Genomic DNA, 24,612 nt, shown 5'->3' on the forward strand with positions numbered 1-24,612 from the left:
CGGTGCTACACCTGTGTGCACTTCTTACACCTAATCCAGACGGCAAATTTTTGGTAGGAATGTAGACTCTCTTCTACAGAAAAAGTCAGTCTAAGTGTGTGCCAAGACTCGTGTTTATATAATATTTGTTAATAATGGATATAATACAAAGAGCATTATTTTTGAAGGATAAGGTGAGATACCTCTGATATTTTTGCGACTAGAATATGGGGTTTTTTTGTTTTAAAAAGTAGTTTTAAAATAGTGATTTGTTCCTAGGCTGGCCACATAAGAAGAAACTTCTGTCTTTCAGAGAAGTTTACACAGTGAACAAGTCTATAACTGAACTGTAATACAGAAAATGGCTGCCAGAACTCAGTATTCACCTGTGAGGTGACCTAGGGCATGGCAAGCTCAACAGTGAGAATGTGATTCTGGGTTGGGTTTCTTTTTGGTTTGGTGGTATTTTATTTGTTTGGTGATGTTTTTGCACACGTAATTTATCTTTTAGGTCTATCTCTTTAAATGTTTTGTGGATGTTGGGTTTTCCTGCGTTCAGAAAATCACTAGACATTTTGTGGAAGAAACTTTTCTGAAGTGTTGTTAAACACAAAGAGCCTTCTGGTTCAGGATACCCATCAGCTGCTTTTCATGGGAGGCTGGGAGCAAGTGCTGAAAGAAGGGTCACTGCATTCATGCCTTGTTCTTACTCTTCTGCCCAACCACTGTCAGAGCAGATGTTAAAGCAGAGGTCTGTCCCCAAATAGTAGTTACTGTGTTAAAATAATTGACAGCTGTGTCATAAAACCGGAGTGGTAGACGAATTATACACCAGAACTAGCTCTCGCAATTGAGCTTCTTTCTATGAAGTGTCCATCTTCTGTGGATCACATTTATGGAAGAATATCAGTGAGTGCAATTTCATGAACCTCCAGTTGTGTGTAGTTGGGATTCTGGCCAACTGGAGGAGGGAAATTAAAAATGGATATCTGATGGTGCCATACCCAGTTGCCCTTTTTGGCTAACTCGTTCTACTACATTGGCTGATATTATGAGGCAGGAATATGTGATCTGTGTTTGCTGTCCTAGTCCCTCAAACCTATTCCACTGTGATGAGATAAACCAACTCTAATGTTTATCTATCAATAAGAAACTGGAATCTGGCATTTAGAGAGCTGTTTGACAAGAAAGTCAAACACTCCTGTTTTTAGGGTAATTGTCTCTGAAGGGCAAGGTAGAATCAAAGAAGTTTCAGCAGCTGTGGCAGCCCTCTTGGATCCCTGATACTCTAGTTTCAGTGCCTCATTAGCTGCTCTGTTGTCTCTGAGATGGCACAGCTAATCATACTCACTTAGTCTCTGGTCTTTTGGCAAATATACGATGTGATTATAAAAAACCTTCTGGATGCTGATAGCTTCCATGGAAAGAACACTTAACTAATAGGAATGAATGAAAACCTTCTTTAACCTCCTTTCTTTAGGTATGTAATCCCATGAAGCAGCATGCTGATAATGTTTCTTCAACAGGAGGAGATGGCAGAACTCAAGGCACAGCTTTACCTGCTAGAGAAGGAGAAGAAGGCATTGGAGTTGAAACTGAGCACTCGAGAGGCCCAGGAGCAGGCCTACCTCGTCCACATTGAGCACTTGAAGTCTGAAGTGGAAGAGCAAAAAGAGCAGAGAATGAGGTCTCTCAGCTCAACCAGCAGCGGAAGCAAAGACAAATTGGGCAAGGTCAGGAGCCAAACAAGTTTCCAAAATCAGCATAAACACCATTTATTGTACACCTCCCTTCCCTATAGCGGTCTCTAGCATGTTAATCGTTCTCCTCTTTTGTCTATATGTACATCTTTTCTCTCTTTGTCAGTTGTTAGGTGGCTTTTCCCATGCTGTGACTTAGGTGGACTTTGCAGAATTACTGTTAAGCCTTGGCTAAAATAAGGTTGTGATTTTGGGAAGGAGTACAACAAAGCCATTCTTGCCAAACACACAGGCCACTGTGGTTGAACATGTTATGTCTTGCCTGTTGCCGCTCACTGGAAACAGTGGAAGAGAGTCTAAGCAAAATGCCACCCTCCCCCTACTCCAAACACAAAATCTGAGAAAATAGAACTTATTTCTGTGAAGCAGTTAGAGCATTGTAATGACAGTCTCTTTTTCCAAGTCAGTTTCTAATGGTTTGAGAGTGAAGATTTTTTTTTTCCCCCCTTAGTATAAATCAAAACCAGATTTCTGTATTTACATTTATAATTTGCATGAAGAAATAGTGATACCTAGAAAAAATTTAATCCTGTTGTTTTAGTACTGTGTCCCCAGAAAACCTCAGTAATATGTTTAAAAATCCAGAGCTAGTGTATTACTGTGTCATTCTTTCTTGTTTCTGGCAAAGCATCATCAGAATTGCTTGATTCGGTACTTTTTTGTTTCAAGTGTGGTGTCAAAAGTAATATAAGGCACCAGCAGTTATGCACACTATAGCAGAATTCTGCAAATTAGTGAGCTGTGGTGGTTTAAGAAGCATTTGGATTTGTGAAGTGTTAATCCGCTAGTACATTCTTTGGTATGATATGTTACACTGCCATGTTGTGATATTGTGATGTTTATTTCACCTCCTTTTAAAAGTGGCTGTGAATTAAGAGGTTTTCAGAGTTTTTCCATTAAGATGGGAAGTAACTTCAGATTAGATGGCCTTTCCTCTTTTCTCAGGAATGCAGTGATGGCACTGCCACACCGTTAACACTAGCTGAGCTGAGACCGTACAACGAGAGTGAGCTGACTGCTGAACTGACAAACGCACTCAGGCGGTAAGCAACTTCCTTTACCAGACACATGGCGTGTTCTGTAGGTCCAGGGCAAGGTTTAGTTCTGAGCCTTCGCTCTTACCCTCAAGTGATTTTAAGAATGATCACAGATTTTTCCTGTGAGAAGGAAAAGGATCGAAGTTCTTCTAACCTTCCCCTCTCTTGTGCTGCTGTTCTTCAACTGATGAAAGTCCTCATGTGGTGCTCAGCTCCATTCTCCTCGAGGTTCTCTAAAATTCAGGTTAACTGTGTCCCTAAGAAATCCTCAAAATGTCAGGAACTTTCATATTCAGACAAGAATATGAGACACAAAACAGTGACATGACTTGCTTGAGGGCATGCAGAAAACTTCAGTGAAGACAGGATTTGAACTGTGATATTTGGTTAAGAAGGTTGGTCACAGATTAGAACTTGGGTAGGAGTTACAGGAGTGATTTTGATGACTCAGATGCTGCATTTGCCTCCTGAGTATGTAAGTAGAGCCACAGTTCAATTACGAATGACATTGTGCAAAGCATTAGCTTTCCAACGAGAGAGAAAATTGATGTCTTGACAAACTGCTTTTATCAACAGCCAGGTTTTAAGCCAAAGCTTTCAGTACGGTTATAGATTAACTAGATACGTGTTTGTGCAGCAGTTTTTACTGCACCAGCGATGTGGTAAACTTCATGGCAAAGATATTCACTGTTTTGATTGTTGTTTCAGTACTTGTTCGCCTTTTCTAAGACATTGCTGTCTTATGTCTAATCTGGTTATTGTATTCAGAACCTGCCCAAAATGCTGCTAAGAATTTTGCCTGGGAAGACTGTATTTTGCTTTTCTGTTGTTTGCACCCTATTTAATGGTGGAGTGTCCTCTCAAGCAGCTGCAGTGTTTCATTCCTGAAGTGCTTTTTTTATAGGTGCAAGTTGTGGTGTGCCTAGGGACACTTAAGCCTGAAAGGCATTATGTAAAAACGCAAGATTGTTAGCTCTGCAGAATCAATACATCTCATACCATTTGCTTAATAGTCTGGCAGTTGCTGAGTATTTAGTTTGCTTGATGCAGGAAACAAAATTCTGTGGTTAAAATAATCAAAACTGTAATTTGTGTGTGGGTGCATAAAATCCATCAACAAAGTCATTTGCATAAACATTGCATAGAGCCATTGGCCTCCCCCATACCCCCCCCCCCTCCAATCATGGTGTGAGCAGCTCCACTGGCATTTTCTGTCTTTTCTCAAGCTGCAGCTTCTTCCTGTTCTTATTTGCTTCTGGATTTTGAGATGATGCCAGCGACCTTAGTTAGCAGAGGCTTGAGTATAGTCGTGAAATGTGGTTTGCTGACAATACAGAGAAAAAAACTTTATCTACTGGTCCTTAAGTTGATTAGCATGGATTTCCAGCCAGGGGCCTAGCAAGTACAGTTTTTCAGGCAGAAATGGGGAAGAAAAATAATCGGATTAAACTGTACATAAATTTTGGAGTGAAGACTCTCTATGTAATGGAAATATGACTGTACCAAATGTGATTGCTACTGCCAGTGGGGCTGAAGGATGGTTCCTGCGAGTTGTGTGGACAGGGTATTTTTCTCCCTCATCAGTGTGCCAGCCAAATCAGGCTGAATGCTTAGTCTGCTTATCCTGAAGTCTTCTCTCTGAAAGTCTGTAGAAGGTCTGTCTAGCACATGGAGAAAGCTTACTGCAACCTGTTTAGCCACAGCTAATGCTAAAAAATACCATCAATTCCCAACTGCCACCCTGGATAAATGAAGCTTCAGATACCACAATGAAATTTTTACCATCTTGGATCTGCAAAGGAGTTTTAAAAACAATCAGAGTGCATTTTCCTGTCATGCAGAATGGTCTGAATAGACTGTGATACCTTTAGCGACAAAGTGGATTTAACTTTGTACTTAGCATGCGCAGATCCCTCAGTCCTCTTTCCATTTGTGTGGGAAAACAAGTACTGGCACTGTGTGTGAACCAGGAGAGAACCCCCTAGCACCCTCCTCATCCACCAAAGAAGTAAGACCAGAATTCAAAATAAAAAATATTTTGCCTGGTAACTGCATTTGCAGAGGGGCAGGAGAGAGATGTGAAACGAGTGAATGTCACACACTGAATCTGTGGCCTAGAGGCAATATTTAAATGTCAGTGTTCAGGAGTATTTCACTGCTGGTTGCAATTAGTGCACACATCCAGCAACTGGACCTGTCTGTAGTTACTCCAGGCAGTAGGCACTGGGGCAGGGGACAGCAGCTGCAAGGATAGGCACAAAAATCCATTTCCTTTTGCATCTTTCTGTTTGTCAGAGAATGTGATATCAGTCAACAGCTCTACTTGGTGCCCCCTCTCCTGTCTTCACAGAGATGAAAGCCCTGGCAGCTGCCACCTCTGCTGCTTTCCCATTCTGTCCTTCTGTTGCTGCAGAACTGTCAGGTTCTTCTCAAGTTAATTGAAATAGAGTGAAACCCAAATAAAACAGCAAGATGCAGTTGCAGTTTGGATTTTCATGTGGTTTGGAAGTATTTATTTGTTCATAGTCTACAAATGGCTTTGTGGAAGAACAGTCTCATCCACAGAGGTAGCCTGTCTTCTCCTTGCAGATGCAGATTTTCTCATAAATCTGGAGTCCAGCAGTGTGTTGTGAAGCTCCCCAAGTTGTCATTGGTAGTGCCCGTCAGCAGAAGTTCAAGGCAGGAGCAATTCTTCATTTATTGTTTCATAATGTATTTGTTCTAGTAGGACTTGGGGTTTTCCGTAGCAGTGTGCAGCATTAAGACCCATCTTATGGGCTTCCTACAGAAATTACTTTTATTTTCCATGACCGCTATGCTAACTAGTGGAAATGTAAATTATTTGCAAGTTCCTTATTGTAAAAGTGACATCTAGGTTACCAAATTTCTGGTATTGGAGGCTAAGACTGCTAATTTAGAGATATAGCCTGTTCCAGCCAGTCTTTAGCAGTCTTATTTTCCCCTCTCTCCTTTCTTGAAGGATGATGGAATGTTTCAATGGACATGAAGCCGCTTGAGTTTTTTCTTGAGTTTGACACATCCATAAATGAGCTTGCTGGCAGGAGATACTTTATTCTTGGGAAGGCAAAAATGTATTCCCAGCAGCCTCATGGCCTGGCACTGACGCCTCAGTGATTGTGCCAGTGTTATGAGAGAGGATCTGGTGGAATACCCCAAAATCAGGCATGTTGCACAGTCTAAGGAGATCTTCCTTGCTGGTGTGGTCTGCTTTGCTGGGGCAAGGGAAGGGAGCGCTGTAGGTGACTTGTATGAGTCTGTAACTTAGTAGGCACATACCAGCTTATAAATGTACTAGAGATGGCAGAAAGGAGGCAGTAAGAAGAACTCCAGATAGCAAATGTGCTTCATTTAGCAGGATGATAATAATGGTGATACAACTAATCTTTCCTTTTTTTTTTCTGCTAAGTTCTTTTATTCTGTGAAAAATGGGCAAGCTGGCATGACGGAAACTTCTCCCTCTCCCCAGGCTTTATGAGAAATGCTTTGATTGTTGAGAACCTCTGCAGTCTCTCCTTGTGTTTCTGGTTGCTGATAGCTTTTCTGTCTCCATAGGGTTGTATTTTGTGTATGTATTTAGAGAATCGATTATAAGCATTAAAGTATTTGGGCATGAAGGATCTGACAATACTAGGTAAGGGCCATGGCAGACAAAACACTTTATAACTAGACTGACTGTTCAGACCTCAGCTGGGTCATCAGTTGGCACAAAATTGTGATCCCTGATAGTTGTGCAGGGTTACATGAATTGTGTCAATATAGACATGTTTCAGTATCTCCCTCACAAAAGGGTGACTTTCGATCTGGCAGCACAACAAAGAAGCTATGTATTTACCATGTCTGATGGCTTTGGAACTGCGAGATAACCTAGTAAGTGGTGCTACTAATTGGGAAGTCGCCATGGAGAGGGAAAAGGCTGGTAATCAATATGGCTAGCAAACAGTTCTTTTCCTCTTAACAAAAATATGTCTTGCACAGAGCTACGGTCCTGCCTCTCCGGAAGTTGGAAACTGCAGGTATTTCTACTTGGACATAGAAAATTCATCCTATTGCAGTAGCTTCCATGGCTCTGTTGAAACACAGTAATGTTCTTTGCAGTCTTAGGCCCTTATGCCTGGCCAAAAACCGCAACCCTATGTTGTGCCAAACTTCTTCTGGGAGAGCAACTGTTTCAACAGAAATCTGTGCCAAGGCATGGCAGTGACTATTTCTTGGCACAATGTCAGCTGGAGATAAATCAGGCCACCTTCCTTTATTTTAAACTTCCACAAACTTAATGTGACGACATCTTAGTTTGGCATGTTTTCAAGGGCCACCCTTGTTTTCACAATAGCAGGATCCAGGAGTACGTAGAAGCATCTCTGAAACTCAGCCCTGTCTTGACCATCGGTAAAGCTAAGTCTTGGAAATGAGAAGAGAAATGCCTAAAACACATCATATTTTAATAGTTCAGATTTAAAATGTCTCTTAAGAATTCAATCAGTGAAATCCTCTTTGGCCAAAGTACAGGATGAACATACAGTGGATAAAAATGGGACGAAGGAGGTGGGGGTTGGTATCAGGAGCTACTGACGAGTCTTTTCAGTGCATCCTTGGCTGCTTTTTGTCAGTTACTTCCACTTATTGCTATTCTCTCATTACCACGTCCATTAAATGGGGAGATACGCAACTCTGAGACATTTGAAAACCAGACTGGTGTGGATTGCAGTCGTCACAAATTTCAGGGATCTCTGACTTTTTTATGACTGTGCAGTCCCCTGCTGTGGTTTCCCTTGGTTGCCTGGGGGGTTCAGGAGGCACGGCTTGTCTCTGAAAACCCCCCTGGAGAGCCCCACTGAGAGAGACCTTCTCGAAAGAAGAGAAATGACTCATGGTGATATAAGGGACAGATTCCTCAGGAGCACCTTGGGTAGCTGTTTTTTCTACATGTGTCACAGATAACCGTCGTTTTTCTTTTTCTCTATTTTTTGACATGGAATAAGTATCTCTCCTTACCACTGCATGGTTATCTGAACTGCTGAGCTGCTGTGCACTTGAATATAATCATCACAGGGAGCTCCAAATAGCTCCAGGTCTGGAGAGCTTCCAGGCTGGGCTGGCAAAGCTGGCTGGGAGGTTTGAGCAATGAGTGCAGCAGGCACACTGCTGCCTCTCTCCAGGCTTGTTCCCCCTTTTTGCTTCCAGTCTGTTGTTTCCAGGACCACACCTGGCCTGTCTCCCCACTGCCAGTGGTGTAGCACATGCCTGTGATACCATCTGGCTTTTGCGATCTGCTCTAAGCATCTGACAACCAGAAAAAAAGCTGTACAGTATCTTACACACACAAAGCGTTTTTTAAAGCACTCTCCATCGTCTCTGTGATCAGAAAAGGTACATTTGCAGGATAGCAGGCAGCACAAGTGTTCACAAGCCACTGATGCCTGAGGAGGTGAGACAGGAAAACGTGGCATTTCAGGAGGGCGATTTTAACTCTTTTGGCATTTTAACTCATTTACGTAGTGTTGTTTTGTTGCTTCTTTAAAAAGTTCTATTATATGTTAACTGTTTTCCTTAGCAGGCCAACCCAGTCCCATGAGGCAGGCATGCATTCGGATTGGCTTGTGGATTCTGCATGCCAGTCTGATGTAAGGTGTTAGTTTAAACTGCTGATGAAAAGAGAATTTATCTGCATTCCTTTTAAATGTCCAGCTGCTATCTCTGGAGAGGAGTCAAATGCCTAGAAGAAACAATCATGTGACACCCTGTTCAGCTGGAGCTGGAAAAGGCAGAGAGGAGAGTGAGGGAACATGACAGGCTTAAAACAACAGGAGGATACTAGGAAAGGGACTAGGAGCCAAGTGTGAGATGGAAGGTGTGTGCCTCCGCTTTAAAGCAGGGACCATGCAGAAAGCTAGGAGCCATGCAGGAGGTGCTTATCCTCCCTCCCCTCCCCAAACCCCACATGCCTGGGGACTGGCCAGCCTGCATGGGTACCTATGCCCAGGAAACCTTGGGCCTCTGTCCCTCCTGGGGCTGCCCGGCTGCTGCATCAGGGCTTTGTGTATGCAAAGCTCGGGGATAGATGCTGAGCTGAAGCTAATGGTGCCACCCCAACAGGGGAGCCAGAATTTGAAGGGGTCTGCTTGTAGCAGGCAATGCTCCCTGGTGGGTGAAAGGATGTTCCTAGGGACGGCAAGACGCAGGATCATCAGGCCCCCAAGGCCCCTGACTCCTCTGCGTGGCTGTGGTAAACTTTCTTATTTCCTGAGGTGGAGAGAGGTATTACTCCTCTTCTGTTCTGGATTTGGCAAAAGCTTGGGTGCTCTTGACCCCAGGGTAGAGGGGCGATAGCTTGTGCTTTCACAAGAAGGGAAGTTAGCAGGGTGTGCTCCAAGCCAGGGGCATTAAAATCAACTTTGTGTGCCAGGGAAGAGCAGCTTCCTGTTTGCAGCACTGGGGAATTCTCGATGAAATGAGCAAGAGCAGGAAAATCCACCTGGGAAGACTTCTGGCACATGAAACCTGAACATGTCTGGAAAAGCCCAGACAGGAGGGAAAATATAAGGTGCACAAGCCCTTGCTTACATTATTCTGGGCCAAGCATGGTGTCATTGTGTGGAGGCCAAATTGACAGAAACTGCAGAAATATGCCCTATGTTACATATGTTCCTTTATGACTCTGGCAGAATTCCCCGCTTTTTGTGGCAGTAGCCTTGAAACTAGACAAAAAATTAGGCCCTGTCCACTTGCCTTCCTATTCAAACCATCCTGTAAGTCTGAAACAAAAAGCCCTTGAAAACTGTTTAGCAACTGCCCACTGAGTGTTTTGATTGTGAAAATACAGAAGAAAAGTCTTTGTTACCAGCATATTAGGAATTTCACTTAAATTAGTGTTTTTAGCGGATGTTGGAGTAGCTTGTAGGCATCTGAATACACTTATTCTGAGCTTTTCCTTGGAAAGGGAGCAGTCAGGGATCTCCCCAGCTGACTTCTCGAGTGCCCCGCAGCAGAGAGCCCCTGGGTTGGAATGCCATGCCCTCAGATCATAAGCTCGTTCTCTCTTCTGGGAATATGTGCTCATTTTCTCTGTGCGCACAAAATGCTGCGGCTGTGTTTTCCGCAGCTCCAGCAGCAGTAGCCAGTTGGAAAAGGAAGGGTTGGGAGCAAAAGCTGTGCTGACTTCTGCGGTCCAATTGACTTGTGACTTGGGGGCTCACGGAAATTGTATTCTAAAAATACTTGCTTCTTGTTCCCTCTTCCCATCAAAATACACACATAAATGCTTTCTAAGAATCGATACTGGTCCATATTACAGCCCTGGGGCATGATTGTGGTGTGAATTTGGCTTGTAAGCTTCTGTGCAAGTTTGCTCTTCAGACTCTGGAAGACTGTGTGTCAGCAGAAGGCTGAACCACAGCCATACGGTGATCCCTGTCGAGAGGGTGTTCGTATGGTTGTCGCATCAAATGCATTTCCATCCCTGGTTTGCAGCTTTGACACATTCTTCTGGAAAGATGCTGCATATGACTTGGACTATTGTTCTAAAATATTCTGTGTTATTAAGCCTGTGGCGGCTGATTCTTCATATCCTGCTGGTTTGTAACAGCAATCAGGAAAGTGGTGCTAGAAATCCCATAAAGACAGCTAATGCTGTAATGCGTTAAAGGAATGCAAATAGCACCTCAGGATTCATTATTGCTCCTGCTCACTGCCCAACTAAGTTTTGGAGAGACACAAGGACAATTCTTCCTGTCCAAACTGAGGTAATTGGTGATAGAAATGGAGAGAAGTGGGAAGAGTTAGCATTACGAGGCATGGGATTTTTGCAGAGGGATGGATGGCCAGCCAGTAAGGTACAGCCCTGAATTCTCTTATCTGCTACTAAAACAGAAGGTGCAGCACTCTGGGGAAAACCTTACATGTTTTTTGCATTAACCAAGTGTATATGCGTCTCCACTTCCCAGAGTAAAGGTATTTATTGTGCCTTTACTGTTGCTGCTATGTCTGTCTGCTCAGGTGTTACTTGTTCTGTGAAATGCCTCTTGGAGTAATGATGCTTAGATAGGGGTGTTTTAAATCGGGGAAAGTAAGTGTAAAAGTAGATCCTTATGTGGTGTTCTTGCAAGATTTTGGGTCATTTCAGCACATGCAGTCAAACTGCCCATTGCTTTCCTGGAGATTGAGGTGGGAGTAGGCACTAGCTAGTGCTGTTTTCACTGACTTTAAGATATCAAGAAAAGCTGCAAGAATTGTGTGGATCTTTTCAGCTCAGAGAATACATGGGGCTTACTGGTATAAATGTAAATTTGAGGATAAATTTGAAAGATTACCCACTGTTAACCTATTTAGCTAGATGGTTCAGAACTAGCATCTGAAAGTTGTTTAATTAGCCTGTGGGGACCCAGGGTGCTTGCTGCTCCACTGGCTCTGTATCGTTGGCGAGCAGCAAGACAAGGATGTTATAGGCCAAATGTAAAGTACCACCTCTTGATGTTACTGAATGTGACTGATTGAAAGGAGTGAGTGCAGGAACAGACAAAAGATGATGTAATAGTTTTATCAGGTAACAGTCACCATAGAAACCAAACTTTACCATGCATGGCAAGTTCCTCCAAGCGTTTCTGCTGTGTTTCTTTTCCATGCAGCTTTTGTTACAGCAGGTGTGTTAGGGACTTCAGCTGCAGTAAACCATGGCTCTAAGGGTTCTTTCCCGTGGGTCTGTGTGCAGTGATTTCACAGCCATACCTTTTCTTGCACGTAATGTTAAATCAACCTGACATGATTTTTTGGTTTTCTCTCCCCAGCCGAATACTGCGAATGTTTATTCCATTGGACGTGCTATTCATGCTAGGTTGCAGTGCTGCTGAGCCTCCCTCAGAGCCTCTGGCTCCAGAGCCTCTGGCTGTGGTGTCCTTTGGAGCCGACAAGCACCAAATTTACCCTACTTGTTCTCTCATATCAATAGTGCCACACATATGGGTCTGGCCTCTGCCAAGTCTGATCTTTCCTTATTTATCTTCTGCAGATAAAACCTGGATTTTTGGTTGTTCCTGTGTCCGTTGCAGAACACAGATTTTGACTGTAGACTGTGCTGAGTCTTTCTGACTGCTCAGATAGGATGTAAAAAATAAAATTATATTTGGGGTAGATGGCAGTGAGCTTTTAACCACTAGCAAAAAAGATTGCATAATTTGAAAATTGAGAGTATGTTACTTCAGTGAAAAGACACATAAAGAATACTGAGGATTCTTCATCAACAAGGCTCCTCTTATGTCCTTTTTACTTTGGCCAGTAAACCAGCATCTGCAGTGTGTCGGGATAAACTGCTAACTTGGAATATTTCCCTGGCTGACTTTGTGAAAGCCCTTCTGTTGCTGCAGCCGGGCAGAACGTGCCACATGTGCTGTCCTGGTCTCTGCTTAGAAGAGGCTGCCGTTGGCAGGCCGGCCGCGGAACTGCAGCCTTTCAGGAGCACCCGTGTGGTCTGTGCAGAGCTGGGGAACCTTGCACAGGCTTTAGGGTATTCATTCCCGCGGAGCTCGGTGACCTTATCTGGGAGCTAGTGGTAGCCTTGTTATTGAGGCGAAATCCAGTTTACTCACTTAGCAGCGCTGCAACAAAAGCGGGAGGGAAGGGCAAATCAGTGCCGAGCAGTTCTAGGCGGCGAAGCACAGACAAATGTCTCCGTACATACAAAGTTCCCAAGTGTAAGGTTCAGCACTGCAAAACCACAGTTTAGCCCAGCTCCATGTCATTCTTATCCCACCCCCCTTTTTTTTTTTTCATTTCGAATCTGGTGCTTTTCTCTCTGGGCTGCCTATGCTACGAGGGCAGGTCACAGAGAAAGGCTTCTGAGTCTCCAGATCAGCACCCGTGCACAAGAAGTGAGACAGTCCCATGTCTGTAGAGGAGTGGGCTGTGGGCAGCCATTGGCCCTGCACAGGAGCTCCCGGGAAAAAGCACCTGCCTCCTGCTGCATGCTTGCCTGCCCTGGGCAATGCTTTCAAAGCCAGCTTAAACCCCAAGCTGTAATGCTCACTCCTCCCCAGAACTTCTGCCTTGCTCACTTTTTCTTTCCCTCACAGAGATAGTCATAATGTAAAATATTGTAAGGTACCTTACTTCCATTTTGACATGCTTCATGGAATTAGGTTTTGATTCATAATTGGTAAGTATTGGTTAGCATTTTAAACCTTACTACTGTGGCTTAGCTGAAAGAAAAAGAGTACCTCATAGAGGAAAATGCCTGTGCTCTCTGTTCTGTATTTCTTGTGCTTGCCCTTTTCTATCTGTACTCCCCTCTCTTGTTCTTTTGCTGTTTCCCACTGCCGCATGAACTGGACTTGCTGGCTCCTGAAAAAAAAAATAGTAATCTACTGTAATACAGCCTGTAGTATAAGTTACTCAGGTAAATTTGAGACAGTAACTGAAATGATTGGAAGTGCTCTGAGTGTGGTGAAACACTGGCATGGGCTGCCCAGAGAGGTGGTAGATGTCCCACCCCTGGAAACATTCAAGGTTGGACAGGGCTCTGAGCAACCTGATCCAGCTAAAGATGACCCTCTTCACTGCAGGGGGGTTGGACTAGATGACCTCTAAAGGTGCCTTCCAGCTCAAACTGTTCTATGATTCTATAGTAATTTCTAAGTAAAAAGAAATTTGTTTAGTAAATTATCTTTAATAGCAATCCTGGTATGCTATTTTTAATTAAAATGTCTATATAAATTACCATGACGTTTGATTTCCTTTGGTAGTTTTCTTTGCTGTCTCATTAAAGACACAGTAGGTAGCATGTGCCAAGTATTCTTAATTTTTTATTTCTATATCTTTGTGATGATATCTTAGTGTGATTTGATACATACAGGACCATGATCCACCAGAGAAGCTCGTTTACTCTTTTTGTCTGCTGCATCTCTGATCCTATATTCTAAAATGGTGAATGTCATAGAAATCAATCTGTGGAAAACTTTAACGTAAGAACTACCTCCTGTGTTATCCAGGTAATAGTAAGGAAAGTATTTTCAGCCTGTCAGCCCAGCACAGGACACCCATTCATGCACTTGCAAGCTGAAGTGTTCTTTCTGTTTTGAAAACAAGTTTTCTCCCGCCTTTTCTCCTGATCCAGGGAGAAGAAACTGAAAGCTAGAGTGCAAGAGTTAGTGAGTGCTTTGGAGAGACTCACGAAGAGCAGTGAAATCAGACATCAGCAATCTGCAGAATTTGTTAATGACCTTAAAAGGGCAAACAGGTAAAGGATCACCAGCAATGGATGCACCATTGATACTTTTTTTTTTTTTGGTCATGTTCTGGAAATGCACTGTAATCCTCCCCCGACCTTAGTGACCAGTTCCTGGATCCTTGCATTCACACACATTGACTCTTTAAGGTTATAGTTAGAGATAAGGGAGGTATAAACCTCCCATGTAGGACACTGAAAACTACATAGCCAAGAACAGAGTGCGGGAAATAGGTTAATCTTAACTGAGTTACTAGTAAATGCATTATTATTAAAACAAACAAAATCCTCTGTTTAGTCAGATTTATGAATCTGTTATTTTGTTTAGAATTGCTCCCTTTTCTTTGGCTCCGGCCTCTTTATTAATAAACTGGCTTCAATAGTCACATTTAAATTTTATTGATCACTCAGTAGGCTTTACTGACACTGGGTTTGGATGGACTGAGAATATGGTGGACTGTAGCTGTCCTACCTGCAAGGACCCTATCGCTTATTATATGGTTTTCAATAATAAATTATACTCAAAAGCCCTTGTGGTGAGGAGTAGTACCCATCTCAAGCTTTCCTACCGAGGCAAGGTGGAGGCACAGAAGATACTTAGCAGATGACAAGTGAGCACAAGATGCCATCCTCTGAATAGAACTGTTATTTTTTTAAATGGAAAATGCAAAATCAGTGCTGGATTTTGTAAGAAGTCTGGCCCTGCAGTGTTTTTGTAAGTCATTACACATTTAATTTTGCGGCATCGTGACTCTGAAACAGTGCTTTGTGAGGTCAGCAGCAGCACCTTGAAGCTGTCGCTTTGAAACATGTTTTAAAATGTTTTTGGTAACCAGTTTACTCGTAGAGGTGTGTACTTGCCCCAGGAAAGATAGAGAGATTATAAGGTTTGGATATAATGCATTTTAAAGCACTAGTAAATTTTAGGAAGATGATCAGTAGCCAAACTTTGGAGTTCCCTGAAGGCGGGGGTTTGGGGTGGATTTTTGTAGCACTTGCTATGAAGCAGCCTTTATAAATGACCTTGTATTTGACCTTGTACATTTCTAACAGCAACTTGGTAGCAGCTTATGAAAAAGCAAAGAAAAAGCATCAAAACAAGCTGAAGAAACTGGAATCACAAATGATGGCCATGGTGGAGAGACATGAAACACAAGTAAGGATGCTCAAACAAAGAATAGCTTTACTAGAAGAAGAGAACTCTAGACCACACACCAATGAAACTTCACTGTAAATGCATCTTTTTGAAAGATGCTTAGTGCCATTACAAATTTCTTTCTTGTGGAGGCTGACTTTTAGGTAGCTTCAAACACTAAAAGCTCTGACTGTCAATGCTGACACACTTAAGCACCTTCTCTGGGATCCCAGAGAGGTGCATGGGGATAATATAAGTGTTAACCTTAAGGACTGTTTCATAATGTAAAATGGCAGTGCCTGAATTATCACGTTATAGTTATGTATGTTGTCTGCGTCATTATGTCTATATTCATACAGCTTCTCTTCCATTTTATGTATGTCCCATGGGTGACAGTGTCACATTGCAAACTAATTCATGTTAAGAGGTTTTAATTTGGGCAGTTTGGAGATAATTTGATAAGATTTTTCCCAGTCCCTGAGCTCCCTCTGCACACAACTCTGTGTTGTACCCTCAAGACTTGCTGCTGTGGTTAAATCAACTAAATAGGCAGCTGCAGAGTGGAGAGATGATAGGCTGGCTTGCTTTTTTGCACCATAGTTGCAGTACTGTCACTCACAGTGCAGATCAGGTAGGAAACTCCAGTTGATTTGCAAAAAGAACAAGGAACCCTAGTTGTATCGCTGAAAACTACAGTAATCGTCTATTTCTTAATAGACTTACTATCTTTCTTATCTATCTTAAAAGACACTAAGTGCTGTGAGTTTCACCATGCCAGATAGATAGTCTGTGCCAAGGTTGGGTAAGAAATTAAAGACATCCTTCTGGTATTTAAATTGCATGGTGTTTGCAATGATTTTGTGAAACAGTTGGGTTTTCTTGTTAATACATTATAGGTTTTCTTTAAGAAGCTGGGCCGTCTTTGTCACATGTATAGTGCTTATTACAGCTTTCTGTGATCAAGAGGTAGAATGTCTTCTTTTTATACTTGTTTTGACCAAAAAAGGTACTTATTAGGAATGTACCTGTTTAATACTGAATACATAGGCACAAAACTATAAATGTGTAGGTGTATGGATATACAGCCACAAACAGAATGTGAATGGTGAAGTCTTCATACAGCTTCTTAGCTTAAGTTTTTTGTTACTGCTAACGTTCTCTTCTCTTAGTTTAAGTCGATCACGTTACTGTATTATCAAACTGAATCAAGAATGTTGGCTGTGATGGCAATGAACATTAAGCAAAGGACGGTGATCTGGTTGATTTCTCTAGGGAGCAAAATGCACCATAGCACCTGGTTCATCCAGAATTTGCTTCGTTTTGACCGAGTACATAAAACAGCTTCCATGTTCGTTTTAACATGCCAAACTAGGGTCCGTGAACTTCGTTAGCCCGTTACTGTGTTACACCTCTACTTTGTATTTTTCAGGCTCTGTTTGTGAGTGAATCAGATTTCAGGAGTTGTTTATCGTTTTTGCTTTACATGTTGAGTTGCACCTCAAGTTCTGTTATTGTATTGAGAATTATGATAACGTCTCTCATTTATTCCTCCAATTTCTAGTACTAAGGAAATATTTTTAGAGGACCTGACCTGTTTTTGTCTACTTTTTGGTTGGGCCAGGCAGCCAAGTTAGTTGTGGGAATTTGTGTTCAGAATATGGCATTATTGTTAAGCCTTGGTTACATCTGAAACTGTAGCAGTTGGTGTTTGTGACATCTCTTACTACTGTAGCTGCTGTTTTCTTCTTTTCTTAGGGTAGTGATTCCTACTTCTCCAGAGTATGATAAATCAGCCACAAAGCCAATATTGTATGTGATTGCTTGCAATAGCAAGTTAAAACAATGCCAATTTCAAAACTAAGTTGTAGGTAGCGATGCCCTGGGACTGGTTTTGACCAGTGCTCTTTCTCAAGATAATTGCGCTTCTTAATTTGTAATGCAAATGGGAAATTTTTGCAAACCAGTCTGTTGAGGGAGCCAGAGTAGTGATTTCTCACTGTCTTTCTTTATGGTTTTGCTAAGTATGTGTCTATGGCGTTTCCCTTCTTTGGCCAACAAGTTTCTCACCAACAGGAATGTGGGGTTTTGCCAGAGGCTTCAGTGGTAGCGGATCATGCTTGCCTTTGACGAAACACAAAGAAAACTATCCACTGTGTACTGTGGCAAAAATGCAGTTAGTTTTGTCTTGCATCTGAAACACACATGTAACTTGAGTTCATCTCAAACTGTCCATGCAAAATACATTTCACTTAAGGTGACGAGAAACCACTGCTACACTGGATTTCCTCTTCTGCTCAATTTTTTCTATTTCTTGGTAGCTAGAGAACCTGTTAAACATAATACAGTGAAACTTAAAGCATTTGAATGGAAACCTGTCTTGAAAGGAAAGATACAAATTAAGAAAGCATAAAACAGACCTGGGTTTAAAGGCATAAAAAGCTGCAGTGTTTCTCAGTGCCTTTTTCAGGCATAACAATTTGCTGATCCTGCATAAACTGAACGTTGTTTTACTACATTTACTGCACATCTTCCCTGCCAACTGTGCTCTGGAAGTGTTTTAGAATAAATTAGAACTCATCAGTAAATGTAAGCCACTCCCCCTTTCTTCCCACAGGGCTTATAGATGAAAAAGCAAGACTGGTGTCATAGAGCCTCTGCAGTAGCTAGAGTTTGCCAGACCACCAGTTATGTTGCCTAACCAAGCAGCTACTCCTTCATTTGGTGGCATACGGGGAAAGGCGAATGGGGAAGTGGTGAAAGGTTCACTGCTGTTGTGAAAACTGTTTAATATTAACAATTAGCTGCTGCGTGCCTGTTAAAATGGCACCAACTCTAAGAACAAATGCCAAAAAAACGGTTTTATGCAACTGTTTGAAATACCAGTACACCATGGTATAGATGAGTGTGCAAATCACCTTGAGTCACAGCAACCTCACTCACTCAACACTTGTTGCAGAAATAATACATTTGCAAAGCAAGAAAAATAGGTGGTTCTTGCCAACAGAACCTAAGTTATTCACTCATTAATCTGTCTTAGGGTGTTTTTTTGATTTTTCTAAGTCACCAGAGTGCATGCAACTTTGTATTTCAGTGTGTTCAGAGAAAAAGTACTTTTTTCATAATTAAATGTATAAACCTTCACCAGCTTGAATGTACTGTTAGCTATTGCAAAGCACATGTGACTAAGTTTGCATTAATGTCAGTATTGTTCTACTGGTTTTACTAGGATTTTCTCCTCCTTTAATACCATACCACACATCATTGTAATTTTAGAAACTTTTCACGTTACTGAATTAGCGTTAAATGTGCTGTTGCTTTTTAGTTTCCTAGCTGCTGTAAAATAGCTACTTTGTGTTTATTTGATATAGAATTGTAAAAACGGCATTTATTTATACAGAGACATTTATAATACTTATTTTACAAATGTTCTTATATTCTGAATAAATTTCTAATGCTGTTTCTTTGCCTTGGGGGTTGCTTTACCATCCCTTGTCACCGGACTGTTGAATGGGTCTGCTTAAAGGTATCACAAAGACTTTCTCTGAGATAAGTTATTAAGGGCGATAGTGTGACACTGTCAGGCAAGTTCCATAATGGGGACGTGAAAAGTTGGTAAGAACTCCCCAGAGATCTCATCAGGTGTTTTAGGTGAGCTCAAGAACATTAGTACTTGCCACAAACCCTCTACAGCTTCAGTGACACTTTATAGAAATGGAAGGGCACAAAACTGTTTCCACACATCCAGTTCTTTTAATAACAAGTTATATGGACAAAAAAAAAAAAATAAAAATCATCACTATTCCATAAATCTTGAAAAGCACTGATTGAAGTTCACATAATTCCTTTCTCCATCATATCTAACACTTTTTAAAAAAAATGGTTTTTTTTCTTTCCATTGTGTTCAGTTGGCCCCTTATTGTCCTTTACAATTGACTTTAAAAAATAATACTTCTTTTCCTGGCAGTATATGTATCATCAGTACTGCTGATTGGCTTAAGGCAACATTTAAACATTCTACAGTGAAAGAACAAACTGTACCAGCAGCACAGGCTTCACATTTCACACTGGTCAGCAATGCTTATATTCATACTTCAGTTACTTTATGTATAAAGTCATTTAATTTTACACAGAAAAATTACAGTATAGAAGAAAATGTCAATTTATTCATAGCCTCTTAAATGGAGTGCTTCAGTTTCTGAATCAGTGAGTAACAAATAAAATCACAAGCACCAGATGTTACAGGTAGTTACAGATTTTATTTACTAAAATGAATAGTTGACTAATGCAAACTTTCTTCAAGATAACAATGAAAATTGAATAAAATCTGTAACTTTACATGGTTTTAACCGTATTAGCTGTACATACTTTCTACCTAATTACCACCGATATGCCACCTACATACCAGTGAGGAAAACAGATTTAAGTTCTTGAGCTTTGAACAGGAGGAAGACATAACCCTTCATGCATGAGCCATATATTAAAAAATTGGCTCCCTGTTTTCTGCAAGGCATGCAGTGCTGCACAGAAAGGTGTTATCTTTGGGCAGCAATACCCAAGTCAGCCTGGGTCCTAGAATACATACAGCAATCTAGCATTATGCCAAAAATTAATGAACAAGACCCCACCTTCTTCTGTGGAGTCTGTTTTGCTTTTTAATGACAAGAGTGCCTTGCAAACGCAGCTGAACTGTTCCTCAGGGCTGAAGTACAGCTTACGCATACTGCAGTGCCATGCAGACATAGTACAGTTACTTAAGGCTCCTGTTTTAGAGTCCAGGCTTGGGGAGTATTTGCTGAGAGCTCTTAAAGTATGCAGCTCTGCATACTTCTCCTGCATAGCAAAAATACGTACCCAACCAGTAAGATATAAATGGTTCATCTCCCTACTTCAGTAATTTTGCTAAAACATGCTTAAAAAAAATTTGCAAAGTAAGCTTTTCTCACAGTGGGAACTGTGTTGTAGAGAACCAGGTTTGCAGGACCTATACTCTTAAAAAGCTGTAAATGCCTTATTTTAACATGATTAAAGCTCCATGAGCTGTAATAGTTTTCTTAATGGCACTGAACTGTAACCCACAATGCAAACGAGAAGCTGGTTCTTCTGATCAACAGTATAAATGCTTAAAAAACCGACAGAATACTCAGTGTTTGCAGTAAATTTCATAGTGGACCTACTGAAATTTAAACATTCTGTACCCTGTGAAATTTTGATAATTTCAGAAAGCAAGTTCCTTTTTTCCTGCAAGTATTGAAAGAGGAATTGAAGACACTTTTACTTCCTTCCCAGAAGTATCCCAGAGCTGAGAACAATTTAAAGATAAGGGTTTCTATAAAGCTGAATCTATAAGCTAAGTCTAGCTTAACCTAATATTTTCAATGAAAAGACAAGTTAAAACCCAAGCATTTAATTTTAATGTACTGCTACTAATCCAGAGTAGTTCCTCTTGTATGGTCTTGAATACGGCCAATGTAATTCCTACATATATTGTCTCCCTTGTAAGTTCACAATCTACTTGAAATAGGGGAATGCAGAGACAGCACAAATCCTACTGCATCCATCAGTGCTTAGGTACAGGATTAAGAACGGCGCAAATACTAGCACTTAGCCTACTTTCATTCTTGAACTAACTATTGCTATAAATGCATGAGAACAAAAACCAATTATGCAAGAGCAGTGACATTTCCAAGCCTAATTAACTGTAAAAGCACCTTCGGTTAGTTTGTAGAAATTTACCATATCTTAAATAATTTTGGTTGCTTCAAAAGCTGAAATATTGTAATAACAAAAACAATATGAAATTATGAAGACATGTATAAGCACCAGATTATTTAACATTTACAGTGCAAGACAATTTCTGTAAATAAACTGATTGTAAATCAACAAGAGAGGCTATTATTCTACCAGTTCTCAATAATTTTGCACTTCCTATCACATTTAGAGTATAAACTGAGGGCACCTGACTTTACCTATGAAAAAAAAAATACCCTCTGTTGCTCAGAATTTATAAAAACCAGGCAGCTGAGGATTAAACAGCCCACTGACCCAACAACCAGCCAGCCAGTCACCCATGGAGCAGCAGTGCCATCTTGCGCCACAGGATGTTAGAGCTTGGATTCTTAATGTAGACTCTGGTTCTTCACGTCAAAATAACATGAGTGCTGCTATAAACTGCAGATCAACAAAAGCAACTCTACTACAGTTAAGTAAAAGTTGGGAAAAGTAATTTCCTATCTAAAATTACAATCTGAGAGCAAGTCTGTTAGGAATAGCCAGACTCGAAGCCTGCCTTGTTTTGAAAAGGAACTGTTGCATTTATAACAGCCACAGGTAGGTGAAGGAAAAACACAGCAAGTAGTGTTCTCAAATCACCAGATTAAATCAGGAAGGTTGGAGCACAGCATAGAAGCCTGAAACAGTGACTAGGCTCAAAATTTTATTAAAAACTATTTATGCAAGTTTGGTCTAAAGAATTTACATTGTGTTAAAAAAATACTTTGATTGTGCAATAAAGCTATTTCCCCTCTTCCTCCCAGTACCACTGTTTCCAGACTTCAAACTATATGAGACACAGCTATTTCAGAAGCATGCATGTACACCAAGAAGTTGAAGTTAACAACATTTCAGCATAGAGCATTGCATTCGATTAGGCAGATCAGTCCAAGTTCAAAGTTTAGCATCTGTCCTTCACAGAATACTCTAAAAATCTGACACTGAAGCAGGGACTCTATGTAGTACTAAAAACTGCAAACTACACTAGATTCCCAGCACCCACACAATTGGGTTTTTTTGTTAAAATACTTGTTTGTTCCACAACCTCTTTAATTTCAAGAACATTGAACAAGCATTCATAATCTGAATAACCCCTTACAGGCAAGCATTCCCAAACTGAGCAATGTTTGTGAATTTCAAGTATCTCGACATCAGCTCTCGAGTCTTGACAGGCAGAGTTAACTTGTTTCTCTCTGTCTAGTTCCTATAAAATAAAAAGTCACAGAACTGAATTCTGTATCTCACTTGTTATTTCTTCACTGTTTTACAGAAGATAATGTAAACTGTCCTTCTAAAATTAGAAATGTGCTTAATTATAAGTGGATGGTGAAATAAGAGTAAACAAATCAGAATGTTAACAGTGCAGGGCATGATGGAACCCATAAGGTAGATCCCATGCCAGCACAATTACATTGTTTAAGAAACCTTACTGAGAAAGCAGAAAGCAATGCTACTACAAGAAACAGTATCCTTATATAAAGAAGTTATTGCATATTTATCACATTTCTTTGCAACTCACATTAAGGCTAGATATACTAAATTCATGACATATGTATAAGCCCCACTTTGGGTTGCTTAACAAAGCAACCAATTTCTCTTACACTGAACCAGTAAGAAAAAAAATGACCCAGTGAATGCAGAGGGCAGCCAGTATCTCCTATCCATAGGCCACACTTGCTTCATTCTAAAGACTTCCTCTGTCTGGGACATGATTTCCCAGATAGTTGACAGAAGCTCCAAGCTCACTGTCTTGTCAACATCCCCTTATTCCACAGAGCACTAAATGAAATATAACTGTAATTTATCTGAAAAGTCAACTTACTTATTAAAGGTTTCCACAGCCCAATATTTCATCATGCCTTAGGAGAGTCTTGTTAACTCCACAGGCAGTAGCAGCCTCAGGATACGAATACAAACTTCTGCCTCACCATGAGTAAAGGCACTTTTGCTGGGAAATCAACTACTTGCACTAAGGAAGTAACTAAATTCACCTGAAGTTGAATAACATAACCTCCTCCAGCATTATCCCACCTTCTCAATTACTGTTCTTTGCCATTTAATGTTTCGAACAGCCTTTGGACGCCTTTAAAAAAAAAAAAAAAAAAAACCAAACAAAAACCCAAAGTGAGACAAAGCTAGATTGAGCTATTTTCACAATTTGTTCTTGAAAGACAAAGCCCTCTGGACTCTTGTCCTCCAGAAGGAGGAAACGCTGCAGACTGTTTATCCTATTGACTGACACAGAAGTCCAGCATTCCTATCAGTAAGATTATTACAGCATTAGAGTCCCAAATCAGCTGTTTCCAGATAGGTAAATAAACCAGGAGATAGTTCTAAAGCTATTTCTGAGGAAAAGCACTAGGTAACAGATCAGGTAGGGCAGTAGGGTAGATGAAGTAGGGTGGTTGAAGGAAGACCAGGATTTTGGTTTTGGATGACACAAGTTGCATAACAACTCAGTCCATGAGCATACACCGTAATGAGACAAGGCCATAGTTCATTCAACCTATGAAGTCACCAATTACTCACCTTTATTTTAGAGAAAAGTCCATTTTTAAGTCTGGGACAACACGCTGGCTACCACAAGCTGCTGTGACAAATCATTTCAGTGTATTTCTGTCAACAAGCACGTGTTCAGAATCCCTTAACTTGAATCATGAAGGTGATTTAACAGTTAGTCACCTCAACTCTTGGTATTTTTTTTTTTGTCATCACGCCCTCCCTTTGATATTTTTACTAAGAAAGCGTAGCTAAAGACGACTGAGGCTACATCATTTAAATGCTAACTGCCAGTGCAATTCAATACTACTGGATATATACAGAGCATACACTACACAAGAGATCTGAGGACACAGCACAGAATACAATACTGGACAACCTTAGAATAGTTATTGCAAGCCTGTAAGCCATTTAGTGTCACACAATGACTCTATTATCCATGCACCTGCCTTCCTCCTCAGCGAGATCTACAGAGGCTTATTTACATTCAGTATAAATTCTACACAAGTAACTCTCACAGACAGAGTTTAAGCTTTTCTTTTTTGAAAGCAGCTGCAACTGGGATAACACAAAACTTTGCAACTTCTCACCCAGCTGGGGACAGCGTTACCAGCGTTACCCAGCGTTAGAGTTGAAGCTAGATACTTTGAATGGCCAAGTTCTACCCAGTTTGCATATCCTCACTGAAGGCAGAGGCTGAATAGGTACAAGAAGTCAACATGCTATAGATTTGACTCCAAGTACTACTGATCGCCAGCCAACAGAAACTACCAGTGAAGGAGGGAAGGTATTTTGGGCAAGCAATCAGGACAGAGAAAGGATGACAGGCTGAGGCTAGGTTTGAAATGTGCAACTTAGTTTCAAAATCACTAGGAGGAAGACACAGAGGAGTCCTCCAAGAATTAGTTTCATTGCCACTGCCAAAATATTGCAATGTACTACACAATAACGACTAACAAGTCCAATAATTTACATCAGAGCAATCAAAAGTTTAGCAAGCTGGTATACTCCAACAGTTAAAAAACGCCAATGACATTCTTAAAAAACACACAGCAGGTTTAAAAAAAAAAAAAAAGAAAAAAGAATGCCCTCTAATGCACAGCTAGGAACAAGTGACGTGAACACTGGAAAGGTACTTTTGTGGACAAAGGCTATACTGCATTTAAAGTGCAACACTTGACTATGCCACTCCTATACTGC

At 41.0% G+C, this 24,612-nt stretch overlaps 1 protein-coding gene across 2 annotated transcripts in view; it reads left to right on the forward strand.

Annotated features, from left to right (window-relative positions):
- The window catches only part of MCC (MCC regulator of Wnt signaling pathway), a 211,745-nt gene extending 196,471 nt beyond the window's left edge, over positions 1–15,274 (forward strand). For both annotated transcript variants that reach the window (XM_086479759.1, XM_086479760.1), the window contains 4 exons: positions 1,506–1,712; positions 2,685–2,782; positions 13,899–14,021; positions 15,063–15,274. In XM_086479759.1, the coding sequence (XP_086335885.1) occupies positions 1,506–1,712; positions 2,685–2,782; positions 13,899–14,021; positions 15,063–15,243 (609 nt within the window). In that variant the 3' untranslated portion in view covers positions 15,244–15,274. The remainder of the gene's footprint in view (positions 1–1,505; positions 1,713–2,684; positions 2,783–13,898; positions 14,022–15,062) is intronic.
- Positions 15,275–24,612: the final 9,338 nt, after the last annotated feature.

The sequence above is a fragment of the Leptosomus discolor genome, chromosome Z (assembly GCF_034619465.1).
Source record: "Leptosomus discolor isolate bLepDis1 chromosome Z, bLepDis1.hap2, whole genome shotgun sequence".
Classification (NCBI taxonomy): Eukaryota; Metazoa; Chordata; class Aves; order Leptosomiformes; family Leptosomidae; genus Leptosomus; species Leptosomus discolor.